This window comes from Phaethon lepturus, unplaced genomic scaffold (genome assembly GCF_000687285.1).
Source record: "Phaethon lepturus isolate BGI_N335 unplaced genomic scaffold, ASM68728v1 Scaffold45161, whole genome shotgun sequence".
NCBI classification, from domain to species: domain Eukaryota; kingdom Metazoa; phylum Chordata; class Aves; order Phaethontiformes; family Phaethontidae; genus Phaethon; species Phaethon lepturus.
This window is the reverse complement of record NW_010520675.1, coordinates 1,092-13,061: the sequence shown is the minus strand read 5'-3', so window position 1 is coordinate 13,061 and position 11,970 is coordinate 1,092. Positions and strand designations below refer to the sequence as shown.

Genomic DNA, 11,970 nt, shown 5'->3' with positions numbered 1-11,970 from the left:
TAATAATAATAATAATAAAAGAAAAGGGAAAGCAAAGGTGTTGGCTGTTGCTGTCTCTAGCAGGGCTTGTTTGCCACAGATTTAAAACAAAAGGGCAACAATATGTAGCAAATAAAACACTAACATACCTGGCTCAACATTTGAGAGCATTACCCTAGATCCTTAAACGCCCTACCGTTGTCTCTCCTGAGTTTGTGGAGCAGTGACAGCTGAAGTCTGGGCCTGGCCTGTGTTTTTTTTAATCTTACCACTGTATTAGGAGATTCCTTGCTCTTTCAAGTCCCAAACCATCACCCCTTGCACCCCACTAGACAAAGTGGCTCTCACTCACCCAGGACAATAGCTAGCATCTGTGTTGCCTTTCTCTCCTGAAGCTGGATCAGCCGGGGCTGCTGGTGCGCTAGCTTCAAAGAGCTGATGGTTTTGCCATCGCTGAGCCTCCGTACCTCCAGTCCCGGCTTCGTACTCTTTCTCCTCTCTTCCAGCCTGTTGCGTTGTGTAGTCCCTGGTGTCCTGGCGAGGGATGCCTCGTGGCAGAAGCTGCGGTACCGCTGCAGGGTGAAGACAGTCAGCAACTTCCTTTTGGTAGACATCTCCTGGCCTGAGTATTTGAGTGGAAGACAGGGGGAAAAGGTTCCTTGGCATCTGGTTGGCAAAGCTGTTCTCTCCATGTGTTCCTGCAAAAGAGGATGCCACAGAGGAACTGGGAACCATCCAAACCATTCACTGGGTCAAACGATGATGAGGAAAGTTGTAGGAGTCATCCTCAGCCCCACTTGCTGCTTAGGTTTGCACCATATCCTCTGGACTGACCTTGGCTTATCAGAGGGGTGAACCAACAGTGGGCAACTCTCTGCCTCCATCCCACCAAGAAGAAGCATGAGAGATGAAACACTCGCTCTGCTAACCTTTCACTTGTATTTTTGTGTTGGCCCTGCTCCCCTCAATATCCCCACCCTTTTTAAATGTGGCTTCACTGTGAAAAAAATGGGTAAAACAAGCAGATATGCGTGACCAGGCAATCCCTTTCAAACCATTGTGCTGGTTCCCATGGTTGCAGATATTTCATCTAGAAAGGTCAGTGGAATAAATGCTCTGTGCACCATGAGCATTTTGACCTCTTAAGTCTGTCAGATGAAGAGGGTTTTTTAAAAAAAAAATCTAGGTTAAAGCCTATGAAGTCCTGAGAACAAAGCTTCATAGACCAAAAAATCAATAAATCAAGACATTAAAATCAATAAATGAAGAAATTAGCCAGACTTCTGCATGGCTAAGAAAGCCTTGCTCTGAAGAAATATTGAAGTAGGCTGTGCTCTTTTCTAGTTGCCTAGTTCTAGAGGGCAGAGATACACAGGGGCTATCCTCTTTCTAGAGAGCAGAAAAGGATTTAACTGGAGCTTCTGCATCTCAAATATCATAGTGTGTGAGTGAGGAACGGGATGAAAACATGCCATGTCCCTTCTTTACGCTTCCTGTTCTGTGCTTTGACCCTTTGAGGAGAAGAGATGATGCATGCCCCGTCGTCTTTGACAGCTCCTAGTGCATTCATGTGGATCTTACTTTGTGTGCATAGCACGGTTTGGTGCTGGCGCTGTGGCTGCCCTGCCGGGTGAGGGTTCGCTTCTTTTGCCTTTGTCTTAGCACGAGGTAAATCCGGACATAGAGCAGCAGGGTCACCATGAAGGGGAGGTAGAAGGACACCAAAGAGGAGTAGATGATGAAAATAGGGTTGGATATGGAACAGACACTGGGATCCCCTGGGGAGGAGAAGAGAGAGAGAGAGGAGTGGCTGAGCTGCTTCGGTTTAGTACAAGGAGGCTCTGGTGCGTTGGCAAAGCAAGTCGAAAGGTGGCTGGGAGACAGAGGCGGTCTATGGAGTGCAAGTGCCGTCTGTTGTGGCAAATTATACTGTGGCCTACCCACTCACCTAACTGATGCTTAAAATGGACTCTACCTAGGGCTATCTAGCATGACCAACATGCATCTGCCTCCCTTGCTGGCCAACAGCTCTGCCCTCTTCTCTCGTGTCTATTCCCATACTTTCTCAGGGGATCCTTTCTCCTTTTGTCCTTTCTCCTATTCCACTGGCAGCCTCTGAGCTGTCTAGATGCAGAGCTGTGCCTTCACGCCCATCTGTCTGGACCAGGCAGTGGGGGACAGCAGCACTTCCCACTCCCTGTCCCCTTCTCGCTTCAAGCACTGCATAGAGGATGGATGGGGAGCAGAGGACTTCTGCTCAGGGAGGAGGAGGGCTCCCTTGCCCCTCTGCCTCCAGGGAGAATGGGCTGCCCTAGGTGAGGGGAAGGAGAAAGACCAACCTGCTTCCAAGGAGGAGGATAAATTTTTTGCTCTCCTCAGGGATTAGGTGAGGAAGCAGACAGCCAGTTGGATGGGAAAGAGGTTTCTTGCAAGCAGTGCCAATACACAATCCTTGCTGTTTGGAAATGTGTCTTGTATCAGATTTAAAACTGTGTGTCTGGACCTGTTGATATCGATAAGATGCAGTAAGTCTTATGTGCTGAAAGTGCTGCACATCCGGAGATTTGCTCTGTGTGCACTAAGTGATTGTTTGGGGGGATTTGTAGACCTGGATGCTTTGATGGGAATTGATTTGGCAATAAAGCAGGCAGGTCTGTCCTCATAGCAACAGTCAGTGTCTGTCTGAGCAAATGGCAAGTGTAGAGACAAGAGCACATCTGCTCTCCAGCATTGGAGATTTTTTTCACCCTTCATAGCGTGCTTCCCAGTTCCCTAAAATTCCCTGTAACTCGGAACGTCTGCGGGACCCACAGGGCAGCTCCTGGCCATACACAGGGCAGCTCCATTTCCAACCCCTCCCTGTGCGCTACTGTTTGGGACATCACCTACCTGTGGTATTGAAGCCGAAGAGGAGAGGGCATGACACAGCGAACGCCAGCATCCAGACTACCACGATCATGAGAGAGACCCTCCTGCAGGAGCTCTGCCCAGTGCTGTACTGGTACTGAACTGGTTTCACCACTGCAGTGTACCTGCAGACCAAACCAGCTCCAGGAAGAGGGGAGGTAAGAATGGAGGGAGGAAATGGATATGGACCAGGTTTTAAAAGGAGAAATGAAATGAAAGCCACATAGGGAACATGATGGTGAACGTGGTGAAGAAATGGAAGAGGAAAGGAGAGAAGATCAGATGATGGGATCAGCAATTTGTAGAAATGGTAAGCGGGGTGTTGGGGGGAGGAACAGAGGAAATCAGTTAGTTGGCAGCACTGTGGAGAAATGCTCTGCAGAACTGCCGGCATTGTGAAGCTACAAGATTTGGGATACTAGATGGATCTGGAAACCCCAGGAAACCCCCATCCCTCAAGGCCTTAAGGTTTGGTGCACTGCTGGGAAAAAGCAGCCTCTGGAGCAACCGCAGCCTGCTACGCCCTGTGCCTTGGCTGCTCGCTCCAGTGTTGGCCTCGCTGACAGCCGGAGGATTGCCCACGGGTGGGTGCCCAGGGCCTTCGGCTGCCAGTGCGCCTCAGGGGGTGCAGCACGGCAAGCCTGGGATTTGAAAGGCACAGGAGTCTTGTCTTGAGGATAGCCCCAGGGCTGCTGCTTGCAGCTGGAGCTGGACTGAAACAGGGATAGACGGCCATGGAGGAACACCGGACCAACACAGCGTTGAGAGCTGCTTCGTATGATTACCCTTACACCACATATTACAGGGGTGGTTCATCACAGCATGCAGTGTTTTCTTTACCCCACTCCTTGGTCCTGACAGCACCACCCGTGCCGAGGTCTTGGCTCCCAGACCTCAGTGTTGCTTAGAATAGGCTCAGTTTTAAGACGCAGAGAAACAGGGCAAGGCTGAAGATTATGCAGCCATAATCTTCACCCCTCTGTGTATATGGCAGGATTTTGTTTCTTAAAACTTCATGAGTGAGGTCTCTGAAAAGAGAAACCCTCTTTGAGACCCAGTTAGATGACCAATTCTGGTTCCTGCCTTCAAAAGCATGAGGATGCCGTTGGCTACCTACTGGTGACGCTTTATTGCTTGTGTCTCTCTGCCCTTTTCTTAAGCACCGACATCTTCTAGCACATGGTGGGCAGAGCCATATTAATAGCAGTAGTGGTAGTGACAGACTTGCAGGGAGGTTTATGTTCCTGAAGACACCGATGCAAACCCCAACTTCTTGTCCCTGCCACGCTTGGATACCAGGGCTGACCCTCATCTCCAGCCTATCCCCCTGGATGCTGTTGGCTCTCACCTGTCAATGCTGATAGCGCAGAGGTTTAAAATGCTGGCTGTGCACATCATTACATCCATGGTGACGAAGATATCACAACAGATGCGGCTGAAAGTCCAGACTCCTCCAGTCACCTGCACCAGCAACCACAAAACTGTCAGCCCTGTTCTGCACCAAGTCCTGATAAGTTACATATAAGGACGTGCTCTCCTCCAAGTATCTCAACAGCTGGATTAGTTCATGTCCACTGTGATGTGCAGAGGGAAACTGAGGCACCCATGTTGTGTGCAGGCTAACATAACAGGAGGTCATGGAGAAGGAATCACACCTTGATTTCAACCCTAACCCTAACCCTAAGCAGGGTGAAGAAATAGATAGCAGCTATCCCTTTCCTTAAGGCCTAGCATGATAAATTGAATAAAATTTGATACCACTATATATATCCTTTGATTAAGGATTATCTGAGAAGATCTAAGGGCTGAAAGTGTTCCTCAGCTTAGCTGCTGGAGTTCTGTTGCAGGCTGGAAAAGTACTGCAAATTTTATGCATTTATGTATGAAACAGAGACCTGAGACCCAAGGCTTCTCCAAAACCTTATTTCAATTCTTATCTCAGTTATAGATTTTGATTATTAGATCTGAGTGAGAACTCACAAGCTATTCAGATAAAGAGGTTTGGTTTGATACCATGTCAAGCTTTTGTTCGGGTTGTTTTGAATTTTTAATCTGAAGTGTGTAATCATGAAAGCTTAGCTGTGGCCAGTCTTTGTGATGGAGAAATGCATTTTTGGCCCAGCCATCAAGTTCTTGACAATGACCTTTTCGGCTGACGATAATACGCTCCAAGCACCGCTTGGCACTGCTCTCCCCTGGGCTGGGACGGTAGCCTGCCTCGAGCAAGGTGGTCTGCTTCAGCTCCCGCTCCCGGTAGGAGATGAACAAGGCGGCAGCCTGCCTTCCAACAAATAAGGCTGTTGGATGAGTACAGCAAACAAATCTAACGCTGCGCCGGTTGGAGAGGTGGGTCGGAGATAAAAAGGGAGGAAAGTCCTTGCTTGGAGAGAACCTGGATTTTAACCTTTAACCCTGTAGATCCTGCTAGTTCAGCTGGACCCATGGAAGCTATCAGGGACTGGCACTAGTTCCTGGTCTCTCTGCTTACATTTAGACCACATCTAGAGTACTGCGTCTGCTTTGGGGGCCCCAGCACAGGAAGGGCATTGATGAACTGGAACAAGTCCATTGGAGGGCGACCGAGACAGTCCCTGGGGGCTGAAGCGCTTGTCCTGTGAGGAGCAGCTAAGGGAACGGGGCTTGTTCAGCCTGGAGAAGAGGTGGCTTTGAGGGGGGCACCTACCAGCAGTCCCCCAGTGCTGAGTGGGAGGTTATGAAGAAGGTTGGAGCCAGGATACTAAGAAGGTGGAGCCAGTTTTTTCACAGCAGTGCGTGGTGAGAGGACGAGAGGCAACAGGCATAAGTTAAAAGAAGAAAGGTTCAGACTGACTATGAAGGTAAACTTTCTGATCATGAGGACAGTGAGGCAGTGGAGCCGGTTGCTTGGTGAGTCTGTGCAGGCTCCGTCCTTGGAGGTTTTCAAGACCCACTCAAAAATACCCATCGCAGATCAGGCTGGAGAGGGTGCCACAAGCAGGCTTGGCTTCTAAGGCAGTGGGTCCACCCAGCAGCAAGTGTGGATGCCTAGGAAGGACATGGCTCCCTGCAGCGAGAAGCGCTGGTATAAATACAGAGTTCACTCTGTGTGGGTTGTTTTCAGTGTAAGAAACAACCCTGAGGAATCCAAGTGGTTTTGCTTGTGCCAGCATTCCCACACATGGGGACAGAAACTCGCTGAGGTGAGCCATGTCTTTAAGGTCTTCTCTGCTGGACCCAGCTGCTACGTGTCGGAAGTCAGGCACTGAGTGAGAGAGTCTTCCATTAGACCCCTCTGACCCTGAATGAATGCAGGAGAGAGAAATGGGAGTTGGCTTGCAAAATGCAGTAGGGAACTGTGCTATCCCCCTGAGTTCTCTGATACTTCTGGGGCTCCTTTAATTTCTTTTTTAAAAAAAAAAGCAGCAAAAGAGAAAAAAAAAAACTAAACCCTTAGAACTTTTCTGCACAAGTAGGCGGGCTGCAAGATGTGCAAACTGAAGGCTGTCCCTCTGAAATTAGGGACCTTAACAGGTAGGTTCAGTTTTGAATGAAACCCCACACCATTTTTGCTTTAGTTGCAGATTTTGAGATCTGCTTGACCAGCTCAGAATATGAAACAAAATGATAAATGCTGATAAAAGCCTTTGCAGTGGGACCCAGTAAAAGGAGCGTTTCTGTAGTCTGGGGCAAAATGCAATGCAGCGCCCGTGTAATCTGATGAATATTTCACCAGGAGCTGGTGCCAGGTGTTCGCACGAAAGCCAGTTGCCACGAGCCCAGCAGATGTGCAAGCTCTCAACTGAGGGAGTTTCCAAGGTCCTGAGCACATTCAAATGCTAAGCCTGAAGAGAAGCACTGGGAATGTGAACCCTTAAAAGTGAAGGTGGTGGTGGTGGGAATGGCTCTGAAGTGAACCCTCTCAGGCTGACGCATTCAGGCCACACCACCTGCACACTAAGCTGTAGCTTGTGTGAAGAGAATGCTTGACAGATCAAAAAGTTGGGCTAAAACCCCATCCTCACTTCCACCAGCCACAACTTCTAAAATGGGGAGTAGCTCTGCTGAAGTAGTTAATATTTACCCGTGGGCTATGCAAATCCGGAATTTATTCCAGAATTTAACAATGAAGAAGAGCCTTTTTATCATAGACCTCATTCTTTTTTTTTTTTTTTTTAATTTTATTTCTGCTCTTCCTTTTCTTTCTCTGTTCTGCTCATCTTTGTTACAGCAGCTAGAACTTGCCAGTGCGCATTTCTGGTTTTCATGTGCTGGCGGGGTAGCTATGCTTTATCCCTCTGGTGTCTTTTGTCCAGGAACCTCAAAGCACATCACAGGTATTAATTGAATGAACCCTCACAACTGCCTGGGTGAGGTGCATGGTCAAATATTATTCTCTTACAATTGATGAGAGCGAACCACAGAGATGAGCTGATACAATCTCTCATTACCACTCGGTGCATGTGCGGCAGAAGTGGGAATGGAGTTCAGGATGAAATCCTGGCTCTGTCAAAGACAATGTTAAAGCTCCCTGTAGACTATTCAGGTCAGGTTGTCACCTCATCTTTCTTGATGACCAGTCTCCTTTATCCACAAAATTGCGGTATTAATATTTTAAACTTTCCAACACTATAGGAAGCCTTCCAGTTTTTTAAAAAAACACCATATTGTGCATTCTTATTAAAAATTATTAAAATCCATCACTATCTTGAATACTTAGAAATAACTAAAAGAGTCTCTCTAAATCGGATTGGTATAATGATGCCGTACTGAGGAGTACATGGATGGGAAAGAATAAAATATGAACATGACGTCGCATCAGGTGCTGACAGGCACGTAATTAGTGGTGCACCTAGGCATGCTCACTTAAGTGTTTTGTATTTAAGAGAGCGTTCTTCTTGGGGGTGCCATGAACTCCCCTGCAGCTGTGAAGTGGCTCTGCTTATGCTTTTGCACGGCAAGAGTAACTAAGAGCATGCACGCAGCCAGACCAGCTGACAAGTACTAAACTGCTGAGCTGGAGTAACTCAGTTGTGTGTCCACCCTTTGATGGCAGTCTGGTGAGCTCCTTGGGCTCAAAGAGCAGTTGTCGGTCTCGCTGCTCTGGTGTGAGAGCCACAGAAGAGGAGACAGTGTTACTCTCACGTGCTCTGAACAGAGCTGCAGACTGGACACCAGTGACAATCATCTTCTGAAGCTCTTTTTCCCCTTTAGAGGTAGAACTGGATGTTGTGAGAATACTGAGAAGGATGCTCCCAGCCATGCTGCTACATGTCCTCCTCCATTTATACCATGACTATAGGCATGATGGCATTTGATACCATCAAACTCCAATGGGCAGGATGCCCTGATGCCACTGTCTTAGAAACCTTGGTGAGCTTCAGTAGTCGCAACAGCCACGACATCAGAAGTCAGTAAAGAATTGGGGTAGCAGTACTGGTATATTAGACCTACCCACTGACCCCAAAAGATTGCTAAAAACAGTGCTGAATAGCATTTTTGTTCCATAAATTCATTAGCTGGAGATGAGGATTTTGAGGTTATGAACTGTTCCTATTGTTGCTCTGTCACAGCCTTCCCAAAAGACCTCTCAGAAAGAGACAGTTCTAGTTTGCATGATTGATAAAATGACAAATTTAATGGAGCAGGTCCAGGCTACAGATGGCTCTAAAAATTGAGTGTAAAGCACAAAGTTCACAAGTGACATTTCAATCTGAGGTATTCATCCACCTTTATCTTCTCCATAAATAATGGCCAGGTTTCAGATGTCTGGTTTGGCAAACGTTCAGTAGATGATGAATAGGTATTGTACATGGTTTTGGGGACTGAAAGATTTCTTGGCAATTTCCAGGCCCATAGTGTACTGAAGCATGATGCCATTTCCGCTTCGTCGGTAGCATCGCTGATCCATAAACAGCAGCAAATATCTAAACGACTTTGGGGCTTTTGGGGACTGTTTTTTAAATCTTAATCTTGCTGGACTCCTACCGCCTTGTTGTCTAGGAGATACTGTGTAATGCTGGTAGTGGTAGGTTGGGTTTGGGTTGTATGAGGTTCTTCTGCCTGTTGGTTGGGTGACTCTTGGATCAGCTACTTTGATTCTCCAAGCTCCAGAGATGGAAATGAATCTTGAATGGGTCTACAAACACAACTAGGGAATAGACCTACTGTGGTGCTCACAAACTGTGACCACAGTACTGCATGGGGCCAGAGGCTGCTTCACAGATGTGCCTCAGCCCCACGCTCTCCACAGCGAGAGCGAGTGGTAACATTTTTCTAACACAAAGCATATTGTGATTTCATTAAAGACTGGAATATACGCTTGACGTGATGATGGACTATTCCAGTCCAAAATAAAATTTGACTTTTAATAACATTTTTTAGTTGCTATCAAATTGCAGAATCTAATTCTGTCTTGCTGGGATGGCTTCCCCCCCTCCCCCTTATTCATTGCTTTTTAGTCATTCGATGTAACGCAGCTGAGCCGTACACATCCTGCAGGCCAGCTCCAGGACCGCTCCACACATATTAGTCTAAATGTTGCTACTGACTTCATTAGGGACATGATCACACATGCAGTATCACGGTGCTCTCTTTGTACTTTCACTCCACGGTGATGTTATACATAAATAATTACCCATCAATGCCCTTACTAATAATACTTATACACAGAGCAAACCCTTAATTTCTCTTAATTGTAGCCTTGCTGAGACTGCAGCGGGCACAGTTTGGAAGAGTGGCTTGGATTAACACGAGGAAAATGCCTAGGCTGTGGGCCAGAGCTTAGAGCTGTGTTGCCTGTCCAACGTACTCCGGTGGCAGAGGAAGGCTGTAGGCCACTGCCAGTCCCCTGCTACTTGATCGAATCTCCTTGCACCCACATAGCAGGCCTGGAATTTGCTGGTGTTGTCCTGTCTTGTCCTACTTTCTGTTCACGCGCTGCGCAGTCCATATGCGCAAGTTGAAATCCCTCTCTGCTTCTGCTTTGTTTCGCGGGAAGGAGGTCAGCCAAAGGTGGGCAGCTGCCAACAGAATATTTACCCTACCCTTCATCCTGATCCCGGCTTGCCCCTTGCAGGAAGAGCATGAGACTTCAGCGAGATCATGGCTCAGAGGCTTATTCTGTCTCAGCATGAGAACAGGGTACTAGGGCTCAGCTGAAAGCTTATGGCTGATAGACATTCACTCTAATTTTTCTAGACCTACCAGTTTTTGTGAATTAGTGTAAGAATGCTGAAGAAAACGGATAAAAATGTCAGCTGTTAGCATACCTTCATGTATTTACTTTAGTAAAAATGTTTGCCCCAGGAGTGGCTTCAGTAATTCAGGCTTTTGCCACACTGTGGAGGAATTTGGTTTCCATCTTTGCTGCCCTATATCTGATGGTGTTGTCCACACTGTGCACAGTCATGCTAGTACATTTTTACACCAGTCCAATGTGCAATGATGAGGGAAATGGAGAATAAGACCCTGAGGGTTTGATGAGTCCCTTGAAGTTATTGTGAAAATGCCTACATGACTTAAAGAGATTTTGGAGCATGTTCTTCAGCTTCATCTCTTTGTCAGTCTGCTCGGGGAATGTTGCTTGCAGCTGACCTAACATCATGGACTTTAAGACTCTTAAACTCTGCAGGAGATGAGGCTTTGACTGCCCTTGCTTGTTTTCTGGCCAGCAGGAACAGGGATTGATCCGGGCTCCAAGATGAGTTCCTATAAGGTATTTCCACCCTACTGCCTCCCCTGCCATTCCTGAACCATCACGGTGCTCACTGGCAATCCTTCTGGCTGATGGAGTCAAGCTTCAAGGATGCTCAGATGAAAGTGGTATTAGCATGTCAGGACCCACAATCTACATTACTGGCTGTAGCCCAGCTGCCGTTCAAGCTCAGAGAGGCTGAACGCTGCCAGGAAGAGCCAGGCTCAGGGTATCTGCTGATGGGTGGGACTGCGGTGTGTTTGTCCAGCCTATGAGGGCCACCTGTGTGACACTGTGGGCTGCCACGCACCCCACAAGTGCCCCAGAGCTAGCTGGGGGCTTAAAATGTGAATGGACTTTATCTCTACCAGAGCTGACCTATCCTGAGAGCATACACGAAGCCAGTGAGCTTGTACTGCAGTTCAATGCAGCTAATCTTTCCTGAGACATACTCACCTCCAGGTACACCACCCATGGCATCACCAAAGTAGCCACCAGCAAGTCCGCCACTGCCAGGCTCACCACAAGGTAGTTTGTTGTTGTTTGCAAGGTGCGTTCCCTCAGCACAGCTAAGCAGACCAGCACGTTCCCAAAGATGATGGCCAAAATCAGGATGCAGTAGCAGAGGGCGTAGTAGGCATGTGAGTGCGGCAGGTCAGGCTCTGTAGCGTTGTCTGCCCTACAAGGAATGGGGTCGGTGGTGTTGGGAAGACTGCTGGTTCTTGTGAAGAGAGCCATGGGCACGCCACTGCAAAGAGAAAGACATGACTGAAAATCAGGGCTCTACAATAATTCTGGAGAACAGTACCTTTTGTGGACGGTGTATGATTTTCACACTTCCTCCATGAATGCTACTTCAAGCCAATTACAGAGGTCTTTTTTCTGCTCATGTGTAGGCAGAGCTTTGCTTACAGTCTTGCTTGGCCTGTTTTTTTTTTTTTTCATTGAATTCTAAGCCAAGAGAATAATGCAAGACTTTACCTCCTGTGTGCATCTGAAAGGTGCATCTTACCAACCAGTGCAGCTGTAAGGAAAGCAGCGATGGTTTTAAGATGCGCCAAAGCCATACCACAGTACAAGTCAGCCAGGCAGGAGCGCAGCCTGAAAGATGACAATTTGTAGAGCTGAGGAAGACCCAATGCAGTTCCCCAAACTAGAAACTTCGGCCTAGTATCTTTTCTTCTGGGAAGTACCCTCCCCCTTCCCTCGTCAAAAAAAAACTCATTAATAACTTCACGCACTTGAGTGCTCGGCAGCCTGGCAGAGAGGCTGCACCTGCAATGCTCAAGTAGCCTCTTGAACCCTGGCTGCCTCGCAGTAAGCACCACCTACTGAATTACTCAACGTGTTTCTGTCCCAGGCCTTCTGTTGAAATACCGCTCCGTTTCGGCCTTGCCTGCCTTGCCAAAGCT

The 11,970-nt window shown here is 47.7% G+C and overlaps 1 protein-coding gene across 1 annotated transcript; it reads right to left on the bottom strand.

Annotated features, from left to right (window-relative positions):
- Positions 1 to 331: 331 nt before the first annotated feature.
- DRD3 (dopamine receptor D3) lies at positions 332 to 11,296 on the bottom strand (the record flags this gene model as incomplete). Its single annotated transcript, XM_010297463.1, has 5 exons — positions 11,015 to 11,296; positions 4,235 to 4,347; positions 2,869 to 3,011; positions 1,561 to 1,757; positions 332 to 677 (listed from the first exon to the last, which is right to left on the bottom strand). Coding segments are annotated over exons 1-5 (1,081 nt in total), but the record flags the coding sequence as incomplete, so codon positions are not given.
- Between the last annotated feature and the right edge of the window lie 674 nt (positions 11,297 to 11,970).